This window comes from Hyperolius riggenbachi, chromosome 8, assembly GCF_040937935.1.
Source record: "Hyperolius riggenbachi isolate aHypRig1 chromosome 8, aHypRig1.pri, whole genome shotgun sequence".
Classification (NCBI taxonomy): Eukaryota; Metazoa; Chordata; class Amphibia; order Anura; family Hyperoliidae; genus Hyperolius; species Hyperolius riggenbachi.
The window spans coordinates 71,543,313-71,567,989 of NC_090653.1; the positions used below are offsets into that span (position 1 = coordinate 71,543,313).

At 44.4% G+C, this 24,677-nt stretch overlaps 1 protein-coding gene across 1 annotated transcript in view; it reads right to left on the reverse strand.

Annotated features, from left to right (window-relative positions):
• Positions 1-24,677, reverse strand: part of AXL (AXL receptor tyrosine kinase) — a 144,016-nt gene that overhangs the window by 5,093 nt on the left and 114,246 nt on the right. Inside the window, exons 13-19 of the mRNA XM_068250668.1 lie at positions 23,470-23,565; positions 13,928-14,005; positions 12,369-12,461; positions 8,214-8,335; positions 6,980-7,089; positions 5,742-5,901; positions 3,122-3,258 (exon numbers count right to left, since the gene is read on the reverse strand). Coding sequence (XP_068106769.1) covers positions 3,122-3,258; positions 5,742-5,901; positions 6,980-7,089; positions 8,214-8,335; positions 12,369-12,461; positions 13,928-14,005; positions 23,470-23,565 — 796 coding nt within the window. The remainder of the gene's footprint in view (positions 1-3,121; positions 3,259-5,741; positions 5,902-6,979; positions 7,090-8,213; positions 8,336-12,368; positions 12,462-13,927; positions 14,006-23,469; positions 23,566-24,677) is intronic.

Here is a 24,677-nt window from a genome sequence, read left to right on the forward strand (position 1 = left end):
GAGGCAGCGCTAACCGCTGCAGCCCTGCCTCCCGCGCGTCTATCAGACGCGTACCTCTGCCTCTCCCCCGCCCCTTTCAGTCTTCCTTCACTGAGAGGGGCGGGGGAGAGGCGGTGATGAGCCGCTGATAGACGCGACTGGAGGCAGGGCTGCGGCCGTTAGCCCTGCCTCCAGGAAGAGCAAAATTTACAACCAAGTTGGTCGTTGATTTTGCAGGCGGGGGGGGGGGGGGGGGGTTGGGGGTGAAGGGACCCCCGTTCAGCCGCGGGATAGCTGCGTTTTGGCAGGGGCACACGTGCCCCTGCTGAATATAAGCACTGAAGCGAGATTTATTCTCGCTTTAGTGTCTCTTTAAGAATGTACTATGTAAGAGTGATGGAACGTCCACCAGAACCAAAAATACTGTCCAAGTGGAGCAACATTATTTTTCTTAGGATATTTCTCTAGAAACCTTGAGCTGCAGTTTACATTGTAAAAAAAAAATAAAAAAAAAATATATTTGTTTTTGGTTGTTTTTTTTTTTTTTTTTGTAAATTGAGAGTCTTGTTTCAAATGTTAGCTTGAAGTAGTTTAGTTAGTTAGATAGTTAGTTAGTGTGGAAGTTTAACATTGCATGCTATAGGCAGCAGTTCACACAAGTGTAGTACCCATGTCAGGCCACCAGGTGACAGCTAACAACCAGTTTTTTTTATTGTAACCAGCAGACTATTCTCTGTAAAAAGTGTCATCAGCCCAATTTACAGAGAATATTCTGCTGGGTACGATAAAAAAGAGCATATTCACCAGATATATTCTTACTAAAGGAAAAAAAATAAAACAATTATAGTGCATTTTTAGTGCAACAGGAACTGTAGTAAAAATAAAGTAACTATTAAAATTGCTTATATTTTACAATATTCACTTATTATTATCGATTTATAAAGCACCAGCATATTCCGTGGCGCTGACTTAATTTAATCATTGTCTGTCCGTTGTAAGATCCATAGCCCATCCTGGTAATCTCTGCGGAACGTTCGTTTAATGAGAGTTCTATGCACAGAGGGAGATGCTGCTTGCTTGGAAACACCCGTTATTTCTCACAATGCAATGAGGTTCACAGACAGCAAATCACATTGTGGGAGGGGTCTCATCACAATGTCAGCCATACAGATGTCCCTGGTGATCTATTTGACAAAAGGTAAAGATTTCTCGTGGGAAAGGTGGTATCAGCTACTGACTGGGATGAAGTTCAAGCCTGGGTTAAAGTTCCTCCCGGGTCCCCCGTTTCTATGGGCATGCGAATAGTGGGACCGTCCGGGGCACCCGGCAGAGTGGCAGGGGAGAGCGGGCATAGCGCAGTTATAACTCACCTTCCGCGATCCCCGCACGCAAGCTTTCTCTTTCTTTCTCATCCTATCCCGGGCGTCAGTTGCGTTGGTAACATGCATTGTTAAACTTATTGTTAAAGGGACACTGTAGGGGGGTTGGGGGAAAAGGAGTTGAACTTACCCGGGGCTTCTACTGGTCCCCCGCAGACATCCTGTGCCCGCGCAGCCACTCACCGATGCTCCGTTCCCCGCCTCCAGTTCACTTCTGCAATTTCAGACTTTAAAGTCTGAAAACCACTGCGCTTGCGTTGCCGTGTCCTCGCTCCTGCTGATGTCACCAGTAGTGTATAGCACAAGCCCAGTATGGTCTGTGCCTGCGCAGTACACTTCTGGTGACATCAGCGGGAACGAGGACACGGCAACGCAGGCGCAGTGGTTTTCAGACTTTAAAGTCTGAAATTCCAGAAGTGAACCGGAGGCGGGGCCAGAGCATCGGTGAGTGGCTGCGCAGGAACAGGATGTCTGCAGGGGACCATTAGAAGCCCCGGGTAAGTTCAACTCATTTCCCCCCCGACCCCCTACAGTATTCCTTTAAACTTATACTACAAGCTAACATTTGAAACTAGACTCTCCATTTACAAAAAAACTCCCCACCAAAACTTAATTTCGCATTTTCACATAACTTTCATGTAAACTTTAGCAGTTAATAGCAAAGTACCTATTACGTGGTATCATCACAAAATTTTCAGAAAGACCTTGTCGTTTTTCTTAAAAACGATTTAAAAAATGCAAATGACATTTTTTTCCCCTAAACTCTCATTCTGAGTTTAACCATTTTAGTATTTTTCACCTTATGCATCAGAGCAATTTTCACTTCCCATTCATTCGCCAATAACTTTATCGCTAACTATCACAATGAATTGATCTATATCTTGTTTTTTCCACCACCAATAAGGCTTTCTTTGGGTGGTACATTTTGCTAAGAATTATTTTTTCTAAATGCATTTTAACAGGAATATTAAGAAAAAAATGGGAAAATTCATTATTTCTCAGTTTTCGTCCATTATAGCTTTAAAATAATACATGCTACCATAATTAAAACCTATGTATTTTATCCCATTTGTCCCAGTTATTACACCATTTAAATTTTGTCCCTATCACAATGTTTGGCGCCAATATTTTATTTGGAAATAAAGGTGCATTTTTTCAGTTTTGCGTCCATCACTATTTACAAGCTTATAATTAAAAAAATGCACGTAATATTCACATGCATAATAGAAAAGTTCAGACCCTTAGGTAACGTTTTTTTAATTGTAATTTTGTTTTTTCATAAAAAAAATGTATTTGGGTAATTTTTGGTGTGGGAGGTAAACAGTTAATTTTAAATGTAATAATGTGTGTTTATTTTATTAAAAAAAAATGTATGTAGATGTAGTTTTCTATTTGGCCACAAGATGGTCACATTGATTTATTTTTTTTTAGTCCTGGAAGCTTCCAGGAAATATAAGAAGGACAGGAAAGCGGTCCGTCTTTCTACTGGGGACCTTGGACGTGACAATCACGTCCTGGCGGCACAAATGGTAAAAGAACATTTTTTCTTTTCATTTTTAAAATCAATTTCTTCAAAAGCTACAAGGTCTTTTTGAAAAATTATTTTTTTTTTACTTTTTGCCACTACTCCCCTTAACGTATGTAGCAACTGTGGTGATGACAGTCTGTCCGGGGGCTTTGCTAATTACCGCTAAAGTTGGCCATAATTGCAAAAATGTACGTGTAATCGTAATTATCAGATTACGCTCATCACTAAGACTTACAATCCATCCAGACAATCCGGAGGCTGCTTCAGCCGGTTTCCTTGTCTCAGGTAGTCATAGATTTCACTGTTCTCCACCCCAGGATAGGGAGTTTGACCTCGTGTGGCGATCTCCCACATGGTCACACCAAAAGACCACTGAAAAGAAGGACATAGGGTCATTCACTTTATACTGGTATGAAAATAACAAGACGCAGCTATGTACATCCTCCTGAATAGACAGAAAGCAGGTCATACGGTCACGCTGATAACTGCAGTCGTTTTGGAAACATTTCAGTCTATAAGTTTATCTGCTTGCCTGTCGGAACATGTTTGCTTAATTTTCCACTACAGCTGAAGTGTTCCAGACTACTTGACATCATCACATATTTAGACTGGCCAGTGACAAGAAAATCTCTGAGGGAGAGCAACAGAAGATAACGCATGTGCCAATCTTCATGTACATCAAAGCACAGCCAAAACCAGCTGCAATTTACTTGGTGAGAGGGCCGATGAGGGCTAATAAGGCATGCTGCAATTAATAGTTTGTCCTTTTATGCCCAGGAAAAAGAAAGATTCTAAAGTAGGAAACCGTGCATGATGTAGGTAATTTCTGAAGGTCACAGGTCTGTAGGGCTGGATTTCTGGAAAAGCCACCAAGGCCTGGGCCTTGGGTGGCGGAAGTACAAGGCGGCACCTCGACATGAAAGAGGGGTGGCTATATATGAGAGAGAAGTTTGAAAAAGAGAAACTGATGCCCAAGGGAGCTGTTCATGAAAGAAAGGGGCTACAGTAAATGCATGCTACACAAGGAAGAGGGGGCTGCACATGAAATAGGAGGGCTACTGCACAAGAAAGGGGAGCCACAACATACCTAGGGGCACAAAAAGGTATAAATCCAGCCTTAGGTACCTGTTACTGCCTCATAGCAAAATCCTAGCTATGATTGGACTGAGGTTATCATCACGGCTGGGATTTAGCATTTGTAAGAGGCAGTGAATTGGCAGGAAGTCACACCTTAAAGTGGACCTTTCTCATCACATGACCAGGATGAACTGGAAGAGACACTTTGTAGTGCATCCAAGTACCTGTGACAACATTCAAACTACTTTCTGTGAATAGGGAACATCCTTGTGCAGGTTATTTTAAGAGAACTTCAGCTTTTCTAGTTTGGTGGTAAGCTTGGCCACAAACTGTTCAATGTTTGAGCTTCTAGTAGTGACCATGGGAATGGATCACCAATAACAGAAACAGGTCAGTGCTCCTTTCTATGTGGCCAGGCTAAAGTGAAATAGACTTTTACTATTATAAATCGATTTCCTTTATAGCTTTTCAATGCAATTGTCACTGTCCTCTCCCTCCTCCTGTCTGATCCAGAAGGTTCCCTCTATAGTTTCCATTTAGAGATAGTCAAAACGGTCATATCCATCATAATCTGAAGCCTATTTTGTGATGAAGCCAGTTAACCAATATGGACATTTTTGAGAAACTGGAGTCCCTGGAGGAAACCCATGCAAACACGAGGAGAACATACAAATGCCATGCTAATAGTGTTCTGGCCCAGATACTGTAAAGTAGATATAAAAGTAGAAAAATAAATGTTTAACAGGCATTAAACACTTCTTTACATGACCTCGTTTTGGTTTTGGTCAGGCTTCTCTAGCCCAGGTTCCGATTAACTAATGCTGATCACTGATTTGTAGCTGATGGTAGAGGTTGAATGCCGGGCATTAGACAGTTATAGCTATACTAAACTTTTGTTTTAGCCTTTGTTTCTCCCTCACTTTCTATGTTCTTTCAAACTCCCGTCCCTTTCAGACATGAAACTAAGTACACACTTTGAATAGGCGTTGTCTCCCACAACACTCATTTGTGATTGTTTTAGATGGGGGAGGAGTTTAAAAATTAATTCTGTACATACACACTGCTTGGCTTACTGGCTGAGCAGCATGTTCTTTTCTATGGAGAGGAGAGGAGTGTGCAGCGCCCATGAACCCAGGTGACCCTGTTTCCTCAGGCGGAGGAAGTGAGGGGCGATGCCAGGCAGAAACAGGAAGTGAAGTGCTTGGCCTGCCGCCACCCGCCTTACTGCCGCCCGCCTGGCCATTTGCCTGGACACCCCCTGGCCCCTGCCCTCCCTGCCGCACATGAGTACAGCGGGTGGAGGCAGAAACCGAAAGTCTGGATCAGAAAGAATAGTCATGCTGCTTGCCGCCCGCCCTGCCCATCATCACCACCACCACGGGATAGAACCTGCAGTGATGATTGATGAGCCACAGCATCCTCACAAGTTTGCCTCAGGCAGCACAAAGTCTAGAACCAGCCCGGGGGGTGAGCAACGCCTGATGGCGGGAAATATAAAAGAATGTCAATAGTGATCAGACAGGAGCTATCAGACTTGCCTAGGGAAGGCCAATGGGGTCATGGGACACCTGTATACATTGTATATTTTCACCAGGATGATGAAAGAACATTTCTGATGAGGTAAGTCTATAGATACTCTAAGCAGGTTTCAGTCAGTAAACTAGCTGCGCCTGCCGCCTCATGAGAAATTCCAGTATTATACATTACATATAACCAGGTTAGTTCCATGTAGCCTTCCCTTACAAGGAGATATCCCATTACTGAGAGCTGCTACTCACCACATCACTTTTGCTGGTGTACACACGGTCTGCCAGGCTCTCTATGGCAATCCATTTGACCGGCATCTTGGCAATACGACCTTGGCGGTAATAATCTCCATTATAGATTTTCTTGGACAGGCCGAAATCTGCCACACAGACATTCATGTTCTCATTCAACCTGAGGGGAAGCAACACAAAGTATCACATAGATGTTCTGTAGGAAAACAACTATCCACTGATGTAAAGGGTACCTGTAAGAAGTAAAATTAATGGGAAATTAAGGCAAAAGAGAGATATAACTATATACTTGTGCAATTAAATAAAAGTACTGTTGTGCCTCTGTTTATCTAACTTTTATATTTTCCATTTGTTGAAAGCCATTAATATGGCCACACTTCCTGTATTATGACGACATTGGGCTACTTTGATTTTGCTCACTGTCATACCATGGCCAGTAGAACTACAGACTAATAAGAGTCAGCGGGGCAGATTTTTCCAAGCATTAGCGACAGTTTTTTTTTTTTTAAACTGTTCTAACCAGCAGGGAGGACTGTTCTGCAAGATAATAAGAAAATTCTAAGCAAGTTACTAGCAACTGACAGTCACCACTAGGGATTATGGGAATTGTATATCTGTGTCCATCAGGTAGTTGGTCAAATGCTAGTTCGGGTAACGTCATTATGAACAGGTGATTGAGAGAGAATAGATCATAAAATGAAGTCACTTTGGGGTTGGTAGATCTGCACCAATATCACCAGTAGAGGGGTAGACACTAAGCTTCAAACTAAGGGAGAGCGAGTAAGGCTATGTAAATATAGTAAAAATTGGCCAGGCTAGTTCCTTATTTCTTCAGCTCTTCTTCCTTCTGGCTTCTCCGTGTTGAGCTGATAACAGAGCTCAAAGGCCACCAGGGTCACATGATGATCATCTTAACAATTTAATCTCTATTCACCCCTTAGCGAAAGATGTTCCATCCAACCCCCCCCCCCCCCACACACACACACACACAAACTCCCCCAATAGTAGCAAGTGCTTCCAGCATGGTTCCCCTCTCTGAACGATAGAACCACAGAAGCAATCCTTGTAGCTTTATCAGGCTGGTAGCCTTGCGAGTACCAAAGCTTTACAGCTGAGTGTACTTCCTAATACACCAGCAACTACATCTCATGACCATTTATTCTCCAATCACTCGTTTTGTATAAGTTTATTATATTTAGACAAGCTCCCCTCTTCGTTATCTGCTCTAACAAACTTACATGCAGTTCCTGGCCGCCAGGTCTCTATGGATGAAGTTCTTGCTGCTCAGATACTCCATGCCGCTAGCTATATCCGTCATAAACTTCACCAGTGTCTGCGTGGGGAGGAACTGTTAAATGAATTTAACATGTTGTTAGTACCATCAGCCAATACACACAGTAGATACAAAAAACACATATTCAGCTCTGTTCTTTGTGGTCAGAAGTTGGCAGAGCAGGGACAAGGTCCTCCAGCACCCAAGGCTTAGACACCAAAGTGCGCCCCTCCATCCCTCCCACCCCAGCTGTCACACACTGATTGCTATTAGACTAAGAGGGCCACAGGGCCCACATCCTCCCCAACACCTTAATATCTAGTTATATGGCTTGTAGTCACTGCTATGTATCCCCTTTTCTAATTTCTTTCTGCTTCATACACAATTAGGAATGACAGCTGAATGAATTGTGCGCCCCCTTCTACATTGCGCCCTGAGGCTGGAGCCTCTCCAGCCTATGCCTCGGCCCGGCAATGGAAGTTGGCCTCTGCTTTCTGTGCAGGTGATACAGTGGCCACTGGCCTCAGAAAAGTTGGTGGCCCACAGACTAACCTTGTGCACTGGATACTTTTATCTGTGGCCAGCAGGACCGTGCCTAAATGGTCATGTGACAGCTACATCAGTAAACATTAAAGGTAACAAATATTTTTGTAAAACAAACACCTTCTTCACTGTGTGGACTTTAAAAATGTTAATGTCCCACTCTTGGGGTCCACAGTGTAGTTTGCCTTCTTAAAAGAGAAGATATTTGCGATAATTCAGCTTTAAGTGAACAACTGTGGTTTCCCATAATGCACCACTCCTGAATATGCACATTATCTCTTTTTGCCCCTGAAGGCAGGCTCACATCCAAAATCTCTGGTGTATAGTAAGCCTATAGCTTATACATTTTACAGAGCCACATCAACCCAACATGCACACAGACTGTGGCCCTGCCTTACAGAGTTTCTTGCTACCTGGTAGGGACAACACTGAGAAATCGGTATTATACAATATGCAGAGAGTACACAGACACCTGTTGTTATTTGTGGCTTTCCATCTGCTGAAGAAGTACAATATCCAGCCAGTCTGGATACGCTTAGTCCCATATACATAAGATATACTATGCAGGGCAAGCTGGGCCTGTAGCTACACAGTAGCAGCTTATGAAAGGCTGCAAATGGTTCATTCTTTTAGACAACAACAGACTTCATACGTACCAGAGGTGCATCACCGAGCCGAGAGTACAGAAGAAAGCTGTGAAGATCTCCATGCTTCATAAATGGCAAAATGACCACAGGTGACGGGTAACCCTCATTCTCTGTATTCTGAAGACACACTCCTGTGACAAGGGACAAGGAGAAACACTGCTAAGCTAACAGACTTTCTTTTTTATGTTTAAAACTGAAGGTACATTGGATTTCAGTACAGACATATTTTAAGTCAACTATAACATATTTTATGATACATTATTCCTGTATCATTTGCTCTGAGATAGCAGTTACACTCTACCCTGGCTCTAAGGAGAATAAAAAGTTGTGCTGGGCCTCCAATACATTGTGCAGGACCTTCAATATGTCAGCCTTAAAACAGGCACTCCAAGTCCGTAGAGATCGTCTTACAGACTTCCCGTAACCCCAGACTTTGAAGTTGCCACCCCCTGAAATTGCCACCAAGCAGCTTGTCAGCATCTCATAATAGGAAGGGGCGTCCTTTGCAGGAAGGGTACTCCTGCACTATGCCCACTCCTGCACTAGGAACACCCCTTCCCTGCCTTAAGAATGCCCCTTCCCTTCCCCGCCTCCTATACTAGCTTCTGAGGCTCTCGGCGTCTCTATAACCAGAACAAAAAAAAAAAAAAAAGGGCGCAGGGACCCTTGCGGAAAAAATGACTCTGCCACAGTCATTCATTATAAAAGCTGCGTTGTGCAGCCAGTGGCGTAGCTAAGGAACTATGGGCCCCGATGAAGTTTTACATTGGGGCCCCCCAGCACTGTATACATAACAATTTATATGGCGCACCAAAACCTGCCAATGGCAATTACAGTGTCAGAGGTGCAAGAAGAGGATGGGGAGCAGTTTGTTAATGATTAAAACTATTCAAAGTATCTATAGAAGTGATTATTATGAGCACAGGACCAATAGAGAGCTAATACTGTGGTTGAGGGAGGGCCCTTCGGGGGCCCCTCTGGCCCAAAGGCCCTGATGCGGTTGCAAACTCTGCACCCTCTATTGCTACGCCCAATGCAGCAAAGAAGGTAATTTTAGGGGCACCGCATCCACTAAGTAATTGGTGGGTGGGTTAAGTGTTAGGTACCACCTTGAGGGGTTAAGGATTAGGCACTAGTAGAGGGAGGTCTTAGGGTTAGGCATCGATAGAGAGAGGTTTCTGTGTGAAAGTAGGTTTAGGTTAAGACATAGTAAAATAATCGGTAAAGATTACCAATATTCTACTATTGGAAATCCCCTGCACCCTTTTTTCCGGGCGCCTTGTTTACATGAATGCCTCAGGAACACCTCCTTCCCCACCTCTCTGTGTAGCTAGCTACCCCTCAGCTCAAAAGTAGAGCTGAAACACTGATGCTGACTTCCAGGAGGAACAGAAGACTGTAGGATGGCAAGGAGGGCATCATTTTATTTATAAACAGAGGCAAATTAGGTAGTATATTTTTTTATGTAGTGTTCCGCCTTGGGTTCTCTTTCAAGTACCCCTTTCGCTGCTTATTTTAATTGCATTATTTATTATTTGTTGAGGAATAACCTGCTATTTTGTCATTTCAGAAAATAATCAATCAGTTGCTGTTTTCTTCGGCAAAAGGTCCCACCCCTTAGTGGCCGTGCCGCTGGTCATGTGACTCTTCTCAGAACTACACCAGTCAGCAGGTTTTTTGTTTTTCTCACAGCAGAGTCCACTGTTGCGTTTTGGTTTACATTGAAGGTAGAAATGTTGAGGTCATATAGCATCATTTTTTTATGATATCGCCCAGCTGTTTTAATTTACGAGAACATCGCACTCTTACTAATCGGTGGTTCTGGGAAGGGTGGGCATTCCACGTAAAAAGATGTTGTAATAAAAACACGTCGGGGCTAAAACTGCAAATCACTGCTGTAATGCCGTTCCACCCAAAATCAGATGGTTTTAACTAGAAAAAGAAAACATCTCAGTACAATCTAGGGATCTGCACTCAGAAATGATAGATTGCAGCACAGAGAAGGAGGGTGGACTGGGCTAAATCCACTGGCAGATGTTGGCCTATAACAGGAGGTGCTGTACTCTATTGCAGCCACAAGGTGGCAAAAAATAACAACATTTCTAAGCTATATATAGGTAAATGCGTTTTATTATCAATGTGTATTTATATAGAGTAGCTCTGTTATCTTTTGCAGCGCTTTAGTCTGTGGTCATGTGACCAATCCATCTTTATTTAGTTCAGCTTATACTTCTGATTAATTAACAACATACAGCATGCTGGCGGGCATGTGCAGTTATAGTTGTAGTGACACATACTTCTTTGTACTGTGTGCTTCACGACTTTTCAACACCATTACAATCCTATTTTTCAGCTTGCGCAACACAATATTAATAGGGCACGTGCAAACTACTTAGCACCCTAGTTAGCATGTGCAAACTACTTAGCACCCTAGTTAGCACGTGCAAACTACTTAGCACCGTAGTTAGCACATGCAAACTACTTAGCACCCTAGTTAGCACGTGCAAACTACTTAGCACCCTAGTTAGCACCTGCAAACCACTTAGCACCGTAGTTAGCACGTGCAAAGTATGTTAGCACTTGCAAAGTGGCTTTTCACTGGTGTGCTAACACTTTGCACGCTTTAGTGAATCAAGCCCATAGTGTGAAAGTGCCCTAAAGCGTAAATCTAGTTACACGCTTTAATAAAGTTGTTTATCCACCCCAGTGTATCTAAAGTGTACTTCCTACCTGAGAACAGAGAAGGATTAAGATGAAATGGGGCCCCAGGCAAGATAGCAGTTGTTGCCCACTGTTGATGGTCACCTGGCTTTTTTTTATAAGATTTGTTGGGGGCATCCACCAGACGCGTGCCACCTTCTTTGGGGCTAGCAACACACCTGCTATGAAATAAGGTAGAGTTTCTATTTGCAGTGGGTGGGGCAATATAAGTCTATGGCAGAATTCACCCTCCTTAAAGTGGATCCGAGATAAACTTTTACTCATTGCATAATTGTGTTCCTTACATATAGTTTATATGGCATTCCTCAAGCCAAATACTTATTTTCTTTTATTTTAATACCCTAATTCCCTATAAGCTAAACAAGCCTCGCCCAAAGCTCAAAGTGCCGTGGCACTCGATGTAGCAAGGGCTTATAAGAGCTCAGTCTGGGCAGGAGGAGGAGGAGGTTACTAGCCAGAGATTTCAGAGGCAGAGGGGAGGAGGGAGCAGGAGAGGGGAGTGAGCTGAGGGCTAGAGATGTAGCTGCAGCTTGCCTGTGTATAATGTGACAAACAAAACATGGCCGCTGTCATTGTATCACAGGAATAAATAAACATGAAACTGTTGAAGCTGTTTGCAGCTAGATTTGCTGTGTAAACTATCTAAACTTTAGATAAGATATATAGACAAGTTACTGTTCATAGTTAGTTTTTAATCTTGGATTCACTTTTAACCCCTAAGCCCCTAGAAGCCCTACTCCCTGTCAGCATCCTAGCTTCTTTGGGTAGACAGGAGATGATGTCACTTTACAGTTGACTATGTGGATCAGCATGGCCCTAGGCTGCACTATCGTCAAATACATAATAGGTAAGAGCCCACTCTAGTTTTCTGATGCTCTTTGGGGAGTAAACAGATATCTGTACAAGTTCAGGTTCAGGCACTGCGCACTGTTTCCTATCCTTTATGAGAGAAATCATTTCTTAATCTTATTATTCCTTTTACAACACAGCAGGGCATTAGGTTTGTTTGAGTCATTTGAACGCATTGGATTTAATTTGCTCTGATCATCACTAACTAGTGAAGAAACATCTGTGAGTTTTAAATTGTTTGGTGGTTTGCGGAGGCAGCAAGGCATTTCTGTGGAGGAAAAACGTATTGCAAAAGGTCGACTTCTCCAGAACCAGTGATGTTAATAAGACAGCAATATCGCATGATACAGTAATATGTCTGGGAATGAAGGAGTCTACCACAACTAGCAACATCCCTATAGCTACATAAACAAGCTATCCCACGATGCACACAGATCACTGACATCACTTCCTGTCGCTGCTGGAGGAAGTACAGGTTGGAAGATTCTAGAGCATGTTATTGCAGATGTTTAGAGGAAACTAGTTAAGATGGAGATATGGGTGCTGCCACTGCTCAGAACATCATTTTCAGGGTGTCAAAGACCCACCACTCACCAAGGAGACGCATGACGTTGGGATGATCAAATTCTTTCATGCAGACGGCCTCACTCAAAAAGTCTTCCATCTCGGTGCGGGTGCAGATAGCAACTGGATAGAAGGGAAAAATGGTGTAAGGAGACAGATAGAAAGGAACTATGAGACCTGGAGACCCCTCCCACCATAGGGTAACTGACAGAGTAGACCTATGATACATGTAGTCTGCCCCCCCCATACTGCAACAAAACAGAAATATGAGACATTGGGATTGCCCCTCCCACTTTAGGGCAACTGAAATAGGGTAACTATGAGACATGGAGACTGCCCCTCCTACTGTAGGGTAAATGACAAAGGAGACCTATGATACATGTAGTCTGCCCCCCATACTGTAACATGACACAGACAATACGGAACCATGAGAAATGGAGACGGCCCCTCCCACTGTAGAGCAACTAAAATAGGGTAACTATGAGAGATTGAGACTGCCCCTCCCACCATAGGGCAACTGAAATAGGGTAACAATAAGACATGGAGACTGCCCCTGCCTCTGTAGGGAAATTGAAATAGGGTAACTATGAGACATGGAGACTTCCCCTCAAACCATAGGGTAACTAAAATAGGGGCGCTATGAGACATGACGTCTGCCCTCCTTACTGCTAAGTAAGATAGGAAGAAGGGAGCTGTGCGTTACGAATTTGTCCTCTTCTTCTTCAACTTACTATAGTGTGACATAGGCTTAAAGAGAAACTCCGACCAAAAATTGAACTTTATCCTAATCAGTAGCTGATACCCCCTTTTACGTGAGAAATCTATTCCTTTTCACAAACAGACCATCAGGGGGCACTGTATGATTGATATTGTGGTGAAACCCCTCCCACAAAAAACTCTGAGGATCGTGGTACTCCTGGCAGTTTCCTGTCTGTGAACCTTGTTGCATTGTGGGAAATAGCTGTTTACAGCAGTTTCCAACTGCCAAAAAGCATGCAGCGGCTACATCACCTGCCAACAGTAAAAATGTCACCATGTAATAAATGTCAGAATGTAAATTAGAGTTTTAAATGATTTTACAATGAGCAAACACTGACTAAATCATTTATACATAATTATTGTAAAAATGAAGCACTTTTTTATTATATTATTTTCACTGGAGTTCCTCTTTAAAGGTGTTATCTTACATAAAGTTTACCCCACCCATTGCAGGGTAACAGATGTGGGGAGTTATTGAGAGTGCCCCTCCCACAGTAGAATGACACAAACAGAAGGGCACTATCACACAGAGTCTGCCCCTCCCACTGTAGGATGACACAAACAAAAGGGAACTATGACAAAAAGTCTGTCCCTCCCACTGTAGGGTGACACAGACAAAAATGGTATGAGAACATAATGTGAACCTCACTAAAGAAAGAAAGGAGACGATTACTATGCAAGCCATGATTTAGCAAGAGAACCTGGTCATATTTGCATATTTCCTACATCTTTTTAGAAGACAGATATGACAGGATTGAAGGACTGGGTTATGTGAATGCTTCTTGGATCTAGAGGATAAAGGTCCCCAGTGGACAACCATCATCACTTACTCTTCATGGTCTTCACAGCCACCTTGAGGATGTAGTCATCTTGGTTTAGCTGACCCTCCATGACTGAGCCAAACTCTCCTAAAATAAGAAATGAAATTAGTGACTATCGTGTTTATCTAACCTGACCCCAGGGCATGTCAGATATAATTACAGTTCATGGGAACTCACAGGACACCCCTTTTCACTTAGAAACTTCATTAAGCATCACAGAGGTAATTTACTTGTCAAGGTTCAGGAAATGGGTACAAATTCCCCGTAACTAGCCCTCAACAAGTTCAAATACACATTTCCGCCCTTTCCACCATTTATAGTCTGTGTAGGATGAGCACAGCTATTTTGTATGTTTGAATACCTCTGGGAGCCAAGCCACGTTTGCCAGACCTCAAGCTCTTAAATTAGGTTGTAAAAGTTTGCCTGTGTCAACAGACACTGGACAGCACATGTCTTAATAGATCCTGTGCTTAACATAGGATCTGTCTACAAGTCCATTGGTCCGTTATGGTCTGTTCTGTGAAACGGACTGTTTTAAATGATAGTGTGAACCTAACCTTAGTGATAGTTTAAAAGGTGCAGGTTAACTTAATGGGTACTTTGCACTAAAGTGTCAAAACTTCTCAAAAACAAACTCCTTCTGCGGGAGGTTCATAAATTAAAGACCTAGAGCCCGTAAACACAGACCTAGAGCCCGTTTTTAAATGGGCTTGGGTCTGCTAGTTATTAATAAACTTTATATGTGATTTGAAGGCCCCTGGAGATTTTTCAATTCCTAGCAGTGTGTAGTTGTCTTATGGTGGCCTCCCCACATCACGTGGGGTACACAGATGTATAAATGGTTATGCGCTCACCATTGTAATTTTTTCTACAATTGATATTTTACTATGGCCAAACCTAACCCTGCTCTCACACAGAAGAACCCTCCCCCCAACGCCTAACCCTTAACCCCCCTCCCACACACACACTACCTGCCTAATACCTAACCCTGCACAAACTACCTACCTAAGGCCTAAGCCTTAACCCCCCTCTCCTGTAGAGATGACCTACCTGATGCCTAACCCTTAACCCCCCCCCCCACACACACACACACACATCCTACCTAACGCCTAACCCTTAACCCCCCCCCAACTACCTACCTAATGTCGAAGCCATAGCCCCCCTCCCCAGACAATCTACCTAGCTAATGCCTAACCCTTACCCCCCCCCACACACACACAACCTGCCTAATCCCTAAATCCCCTTCCCCCCATCCCCGCACACTAACTCCCTAAACCTAACAACCCCCCCCCCCCCACACACACACACAGACTTCCAAGAAAAGAGAAGAGCAAATCGCAAATGCTCAGATGCCTCCATGGGCACCTAAAAATATCTGCATTTGGGTGCCCGCAGTACCAGGGCCCTATTTACCGGGTGCCCAAATTTCCACTAATACCAATACCAATATTTTACATTGGCGCCCAATCATCCGACTCGCCGCATGCGCCCTTATTTACTAGTAAGAGGTTAGGGCTAAGCTGGAGAGGAGGGTCAGTGGCAACAGAAGTAACCCAAGTACAGCAATTGTGCGTTCTGTGATTAACCCCCGATGTCTTGTGTCCTATAACACAATGGCAGGATATCAGTGCTGAAAAGCAAAATACAGCATGTACCAATCCCAGCCTGCAGGAAATGTCACTCTCCACAGCTTCCTGCCTCTGAAAGCAGCATGAGTTGGATATGTTGTAACAATCATATTTAGAACTGATAACAATCACCACTGTCAATGCCGGTCTCTGTGTTGGGCCTCACTTTCTATGTGGCTAATATCGTGTATCAACCGTTTTTCAATAATGGAAGCAAAGTGATTGCAATGGCTACAGTGACTAATGCATAAACTGCTATATCTAGCATATAGGATGGAAATTTACAGCAGAAGAAAAACACAATCATATCATATAATTTTATATGGAAACACCATAAGGCTTAGGGCTGTTTTCCATTGCGTTTGCGTTTCTTCCTAATTTTCAATTTTTCAATACTGCGATAACGATTTAGGAAATATATGCAGTATAGGAGCCCAATCGCACCCAAAACCAGGCATAAGGACGATTGCCCTCAAGAAAAAAAAAATCACACCGCAATCTGATCGCACTGATGAAAACGGTCACCGCTGTTTCTATTGGTACCTTGCGTTTTGCGATCTATTAGCCATCGAAATTGAATTGAAAAATGCAACGTAGTACACGCTGCAAAAGGAATTGCTGATTTTTCAATGCAATTTTTGGAACGATTTTTAAGGAATGTGTGTTCAGAATCGCTCTAAAAAATAATGGTTCAGGCAGCAAGAGTTCGATTTTCTAAAAATCAAAACACTGCTGTGAGAACACCCTCATAGGGTGACACTGAACTAGCGCTTTGCCGTTTGCTGGTAATCGTCAAGCAAAACATACTTGCCCTCAGTGTGAACTAGCCCTGACAGAGCCAGATCATCCACAAGGCAAATTGGGCAGGCGCCTAGGGCCTGGTTGGTGCCTAGGGGCCTGGCTGGCACCTTTTACCGACAAACCTCCCTTATCTTACCTTACCAAAGAATCTAGACGACCAACAGTGGGAACCAAATTTGGCATCTTGCCTTCGGCCCCATTTCAAGTTAATCCTTCTCTGACCCCTCAAAAAAATTGTTGTTCTTCCCTTAACCTCCCTGGCGGTTTATTTATTTTGCCAGGGAGGCTGAAATGGGTTTTTTTTTAAATAAAAAAAAAAATATTTCATGCAGCCAACTGAAAGTTGGCTGCATGAAAGCCCACTAGAGGGCGCTCCGGAAGCGTACTTTCGATCGCCTCCGGCAATCGAAAGTAACAAGATAGGCCGCAATGAGCGGCCCATCTTGTTTCGCTTTCCTCGTCGCCATGGCGACGAGCGGAGTGACGTCATGGACGTCAGTCGACGTCCTGACGTCAGAGCCGCCCGATCCAGCCCCTAGCGCCGGCCGGAACTGTTTGTTCCGGCTGCGCTGGGCTCGGGCGGCTGGGGGGACCCTCTTTCGCCGCTGCACGCGGCGGATCGCCGCGGAGCGGCGGCGATCGGGCAGCACACGCGGCTGGCAAAGTGCCGGCTGCGTGTGCTGCTTTTTGCAGAATGCAAATCGGCCCAGCAGGGCCTGAGCGGCGACCTCCGGCGGCATACCCCGAGCTCAGCTCGGGATTACCGCCAAGGAGGTTAAAGGACACTTGAGGTGAAAATAAACTAATGAAATAAACAATTGTATCTATCCTCCTTCTCCTAAAAATGACTTTTTAAGATATTCCACAGTTTTATTTTATATTTAAATCTACTTTTTAAGTTTTTACTGTTTTATTGTTTTTGCTCAATGACGCATTCATTGAAGTATACCAGAGCTAAAATCTATGAACTATCAACCCTTTTTATCTATTTCCTGCTCTCAGAAGCGATTTTCTGCTAGGAATGTGTTTTATAGTTGTAATTTCTTATCAGTGAGCATCACACTGTAGTCTGACCCAGTCCTGACTCAGATAGGAACTGCCACTTACATACCTGATGTTTAAAGTGACTCCGAGCTCATAAAAAAAATGAAAGTTGTACTCACCTGGGGCTTTCTCCAGCCCAGTGCTGGTCGGGAGGTCCCACGACGGCGTCCTGACTCTTCTCCTTCTCCCCGCTCCGGAATGGCTGACAGGCCGCAGCCCGGGCGACACTCAGCAGAGGGGCAGTACGGCGCATGCGCGCTTTAATCGCGCATGCGCAGTACTTTCACGCCGGCCGCCGTGATGACGCGAGGTGGCCGGCGTGTGACGTAATCCGCGTCATATGCGGAAGGAGCAGCTCGACACTCTGCTGAGTGTCGCCCGGGCTGCGGCCTGTCAGCCATTCCGGAGCGGGGAGAAGGAGAAGAGCCAGGACGCCGTCGTGGGACCTCCCGACCAGCACTGGGCTGGAGAAAGCCCCAGGTGAGTACAACTTTCATTTTTTTTATGAGCTCGGAGTCCCTTTAACTCTTTCAGACAGAGAAAGAAAAAAAGGAACACAGCATAATTATTTGTGTGCTAGGCACTGTACATTAGTGTTGCTTGGATACTCCCAATCACGGATTCAAATAAATCTGGCCACGGCAGTCCCAAAATCCGGATAAGCCGTGATTGTGATCCGGATTTGAAACTGACTGACAAATTCGACTCGGATTTTATCCGTGATTGCCTGTAAAATTTGTGATAATGGGTTCCTGATCCGGATTTGCCTTTAACGTTAATAGCAAACCTCCCATACATGCTACAATCACCAAAATTGCATGGATTATAAAGGTGATCAGTAGTTACAACAACCAAAAAATTTTTTCAAAAATAACTTCTAGTTTTTGAGAAAATCGAATTTAAATTTTCCAATGAAAAAGTAATGGTGATTAAAGAGAACCCGAGGTGGGTTTGAAGAATATTATTTGCATACAGAGGCTGGATCTGCCTATACAGCCCAGCCTCTGTTGCTATCCCAAACACCCCTAAGGTCCCCCTGCACTCTGCAATCCTTCATAAATCACAGCCACGCTGCTGACAAACAGCTTGTCAGAGCTGGCTGTGTTTATCTCTATAGTGTCAGTCTGCTGCTCTCCCCGCCTCCTGCAGAACTCCGGTCCCCGCCTGCATCCCTTCCCTCCCTGCTGATTGGAGGGAAGAGACGGGGGCAGGGACCGGAGCTATGCAGGAGGCGGGGGAGCAGCTGAGACTGACACTACAGATGTAAACACAGCCTCACAGCACGGCTGTGATTTATGAGGGATTGCAGAGTGCAGGGGGACCTTAGGGGGGTTTGGGATAGCAACAGAGGCTGGGCTGTATAGGCAGATCCAGCCTCTGTATGCAGATAATATTCTTTAAACACACCTCGGGTTCTCTTTAAATAAAGCCAAAACCTGCCAACTTAAGCAGTTAATAGCAAAGCTCCCTTACATGCTATAAGCACCAAATATGCAGGATATGTTATGCAGAACAGTGGGATCAAGGAACAAAAACATTTCAAAAAGACCTTATAGTTTTTGAGATAATCGAATTTAAAGGTTCAAAGGAAATTTTCAAAGGAAAAAAGTATAGATGTAAATGTGGTAAATACATTAACTGCCATTACCCCATTTAAATGTATACTATTTTCCTTTGAAACTTTAAAATCCATTATCTCAAAAACTATAAGTTATTTTTGAAAAAAAAATGTCCCCTTGTTCCCACTGTTCTGCTTAACATATCCTGCAAATTTGATATTTATATCATATAAGGGGGCTTTGCTATTAACCGATAAAGTTGGCGGCTTTTCAGCTTATAATCACGGATATATTTTCACGGGCCGAATACGCAGAATAACGGATCCGTGATTGAATTCAGTGATCGATTCCCCATCATGGATTCGGATCACGATGTCGGATAGTGAAAAAACGGTTATGCCGTGATAGCAGATTGTATCCGAGCAACACTACTGTACGTACACATGTCTATCTCATCATGTCAGATGTCACCTCGGGTATCATTTATTCTTTCATTGTAATGCCACAAACAGGACTTTGAGTGGCTTTATATTTCTTACATGTAAGGAAAATGCTTGATCTGTTATTACACGTGGCACAGATTGGCTGTAGGCTTGTATAAAGAATGTGCAGGCGGTGGGTGTCCTTCCTACCACGAGACACATAAGTCAGCAGCCACTGGGTTAACAAGCTGCCCAGCAGGAGTAGCAGAGGCAGCCCTGGCTGGAGACCAGGCTCCCAGGAGGAAGACAGAGGAAGCCATTAGACCAAGGACTGTTTTCCGATAGCTTTTCCAGACTGTGTAGGATAAAACAGGGAGCGGAAACGGAGCTTGCAAGACTCGTGTTACTGTGTGACCGTTCCCACGCATAGGAAAACACAGCAGCAGACAGGAGGGACCTTTCTCATTTAATACACAGTCAAGGTCTACTGCTAGGGGAAGTCTTAAATGCTAATGAGCAGTCCATGCAAAAGAATGGCTTTACTCAAAAGGGCATTTCCTCTCTGGACATTCTACACTCAGGAAATAAATGGATTCATCATTAAACAGTGGATTCTTTACACTGCTACGCCCAATGTGGCATAAATTTAGTACTAAATCGAGACTCCAGGTGCTGCTGTAATGAGCCTGGATAGTCCATCACAAGTATACATTGGTTATCATTCATAAAGCATTTCCGCATGCGGAAATGCTTAATACCGCTGACTTTACCGAACACTCAGCAAAATCCCAATTCATAAAAGGCTCTTGCCGCATGAAAAGCTGACATTCCCGTGAAGAGCGATACATTTCCGCCTTGTGCGGAGTTTTTCTAGATTTATCTAGAAAAAGTAACAAACACGTCCATTCATAAAGATTAGAGCAAGCGGTATGCGGAAGGAAAATACCGTTTGCTCGACAGTAGCGATAGGCGGGCGGATTACTTGTAAATGAATGGGACGGACCTCCCAAGCAGCATCAGACAGAGGAGCGCACGGAGGGAATCGGGCAGCTTTTATGTTTCCGCATGTCTTCCGCCACGCTACCGCCAGCTTCCTCCAGAAAACCTCCGCACTTGTATCGCAACAGGCAACTTATTTATGAATGACCACCCTGAAGTCTTAAGTACCGCTTGCGGAGAAGAACTGTGTTTTCCCGCACTACCGACTGCACCTTTATGAATGAAAGCCATTGCATTAAAAGTGTACATGCACTCTGAAGTAGGTTCTCCTCTTAAAGTATTATTAGCTACATACCTTTACTTTGTCTCTGTGCAGTCCCATTCCTCAGATATTCCCATGTCCTGCCTGCTCGCAGTCAGAAGGCAGCAAATGAGAATATCTGAGGAATGGGACCTGCAAGAAATGAACTATATATATATGTAGCTTATTATGCATCGGAGGGGAATGTAAAACAAATACATTTTAACTGCTTGCCGACCGCATCACGCGATCGGGGTGGCCACGGCGGCAGCCCCAGGACCGTGTACTGGGGACAGGCGTGTGACACGGCTGTCCCCCTGGGACACTAGAGAGGGATCGGCTCTCATAGGCCAAGGCCTATGACAGCCGATCGCCATGATTGGCCGGCTGCGGGGAGGGAGAAAAAACAAACAAAAATAGTAATATTTATTATAAAAAAAAAATAGAAAAATATTGACAAAAAAAAATAAACACAGGGGGAGCGATCAGACCCCACCAACACACCAACAGGAAGCTCTGTTGGTAGGGTGAAAAGGGCAGTGGGGGGGGGGGGGGGGGGGTGAAAAAGGCGGGGGGGGGGAAATCACTTGTGTGCGGTGTTGTGCGGCCCTGCAGCTTGGCCTTAAAGCTGCACTGGCCTTTTTTGACAAAAATAGCCTGGTCTTTAGGGGGGTTTAAGCCCATGGTCTCAAGTCTTCAGGACAACAAAGAGTTCAGGTACGCTTCAACCTAATTACAGGGCTTAAAAGTTGGCCTGAACTCTTGCACAGGACACAAGGAAAACAGAGAGAAATGTGTGTTTTTAGAGGGTAGAGCCTGTCTAATCTCCCCTCATCTGCAAGTAATTACAAGTGTAATTTGATCTCTCAGCTGTGTCAGCACAACAATTTGGCAGTCCTGGCAGACACAGCTTATATGTAAATGCAGGATGTTCACCCTTTGTCTGCTTCCATAAAAGCAGAAGGTAGACACACTGCAGATATAATGCAGGAGTTCTGTAAACTGTAACAAAGAAATGTTTTTCTGTAAAGGTTATTATGCTGTTGTTTATCTTTTAGAGCAGAGAGGAAGTTCTGAGTTCAGGTCCGCTTTAACACATTGGACGGAGTAGAAGCAATAACCATCTCTCTCACTGCAATCACTCAATTGACCCAGGGGCTTGATAACACTTCAGTTCCATGTCTATTCAATGGAGAGTGTAACACTAGCTAAAACCTTGTACACAAGTATAAGGGCTGTTACCCAGTGGGATCGGTGGTTCAGGGCAGAACTCTGACAAAGCGTCACTAGCCTGCAGGCTGGTGATGCATTCAGTGGCTATGGAGGGGGAAGGATGGCAACGGGGCACGATGGAGCGGCATGGAGCAGGTGAGGTTAGTAAGAGAACGATACCCTCAGCCTGCGCTCGGTGTAGATGATCCTCAAGACTGACAGCTCGCTGACGTTTTGCAGGGGATCGGGCCGCTGTACACACACTAGATTCCCGGCAGAGGTGGCCCCGATCAGACACCTTGGCCAAGAACCATCTATCCATCTATTGTCTGTACAAGGCTTGGCAGAGACCTGGACCAGCAGCGCTGTAAATGCAATGTAGAGCAGTGGAAGAGGTGACTATCACAGGCACTCCTTTCAATGTATTTATAACTGTCTCTTGCAGCTTAATCTGGTGACAGATTTCCTTAAAAGAAAACAAAAACAGCCCAAGTTTTTTTTGTTAAAGGACAACTAGAGCAAGAGAGAGGTATGGGGACTGCCATATTTATTTCCTTATAACCAATACTAGTTACCTGGCTATTCTGCTAATCCTCTGCCTCTTTACCCATAGACCCTGAACAAGCATGCAGCAGAGCAGGTGTCTCTGACATTACTCTCAGATGTGACAAGATTAGCTGCATGCCTGTTTCTGGTGTGTTTCAGACACTACTGCAGCCAAATAGACCAGCATGGCTGCCATGCAACTGGTAATGTTTAGAAGGAAATAAAAATGGCAGCCTCAATATTCTTTTCACCTCAGTTGTCCTTTAAAGAGAACCCGAGGTGGGTTTGAAGAATATTATCTGCATACAGAGGCTGGATCTGCCTATACAGCCCAGCCTCTGTTGCTATCCCAAACCCCCCTAAGGTCCCCCTGCACTCTGCAATCCCTCATAAATCACAGCCACGCTGCTGACAAACAGCTTGTCAGAGCTGGCTGTGTTTATCTCTATAGTGTCAGTCTGCTGCTCTCCCCGCCTCCTGCAGAACTCCAGTCCCCGCCTGCATCCCTTCCCTCCCTGCTGATTGGAGGGAAGGGACAGGGGCAGGGACCAGAGCTATGCAGGAGGCGGATGAGCAGCTGAGACTGACACTACAGATGTAAACACAGCATGGCTGTGATTTATGAGGGATTGCAGAGTGCAGGGGGACCTTAGTGGGATTTGGGATAGCAACAGAGGCTGGGCTGTATAGGCAGATCCAGCCTCTGTATGCAGATAACATTCTTTAAACACACCTCGGGTTCTCTTTAAAATCCTAGATGTGGTCATGTGACTGCAGGTGCCACCTTCAGGTTCTGGAGCAGCGCGCTATTTTCCCAACGTGCACTGCTTTGTCCATAATAACTTCTGTAAAGCCTGCAGAGGCAGGATAGGGGCGGGTCTTGTCCCCGAGCAGGCACAAGAGCAGACTGAGAAGTCAACAACAGGCCAAACAGGAGTACGAGGAGGAGGGAGAGATCCAGACTAATGTCACATGAGTCACAAGTACAATTCTAATTCCCTAACAGTCCACTTATACTTTAGATGTTCACAGCACATCTTGCTGCCAGAGGATGTAATAAGCAGTGATGATAGGATAATGCCTTGTGTGGGGATTTTACCTTCTCCAAGGGTCTTTCCAAGAGTGAGCTTGTGTCTATCCACCATCACATCCCGGAGTTTCTCTTTAAGGTCATCACTAATTCCAAGCCGGTTCACTAAACATAAAAAAAAGGTATTGTTTAGCTGCAAATAGTTATCATACAGCCTTATATATTTGAACAGTGACCAATTACAAGAAAGATATATCTCCTAAAAAAACCTGCAGCAATGTCACCAACAACAAACAACAACATATTATCAGCCGAGGTGTCCCCAACCGGCAGCTTCCGCTGAGAGACGGTGCTAAGTTTCATTTCTCAATAAACCGAGAATGTAAATATTGTTAGTAATACTGACTGGGAAACCTTCACTGTGTTTACTCTTTTAAAGTGACAGTTCAAACACTAGCCAATGCCTTTTTGTGACAAAGTTTCTTCAACACAGCCTTGCTGTATTTGAACCAACATGGCGGTAGTTCAAACATGAATCATGAACGCTTTTTGTTTATTGTTTACTGACTTTTCATGAAATGATGTAGCGCAATATCGTGGAAAAAATGTTCGTTAAGAAAAGTCGTTCTAAAAAAATCGCTTAGTGGGTGTGGGCCTTTAGAGGTTAGAATCCTCACTGAACACTCAAAAAGACCCAGAGACCCATATAATCTAGTGGTAGTCTAGCACCTCAAAAGCTAATTCATGTGCTTTCTGCTGCGACAGAACTGAGCAATCTTTGAACAAATGCATAGGCAAACGCAGGGGGAGATTACAGCTGCCCAGAATCCCCCCTCAGACCAGGGCCGGTGCAGTGTCTGGGGACAGGCACAAGTTGAGACACCAGGATGTCTGCAGGCTTCCTGCAGCTCATAGCACTGCCCTCTTTCTTTCCCTGCTACAGCTGACTTTGGATGTAGCAGCAACGTGTGTACAGAGCATGGAGCAGCTCTGGGGAACTTAACAGAGTCAGGTATAAGCACAGCCCTGTGTGAATGCTTCACTTTCCCCTTCATTAGCAATGTCGTCTGTCCTCATTATTATCTGTATCCAAACTGCTCCTGATCGATCCCATTGTCGGTTGGTTAGGCGGGAAATGGCATTGTGTGTACCTAGCATGATGTCCTACCATACTATTAAACTGTATTGTGCGTGGCGAGGGAGACCTTTTAGGAATCCCCTCCTTGAAAATCCTGGGTTTGCCCCTGAAATTTACCACATAGCATGCTCACTTTCTG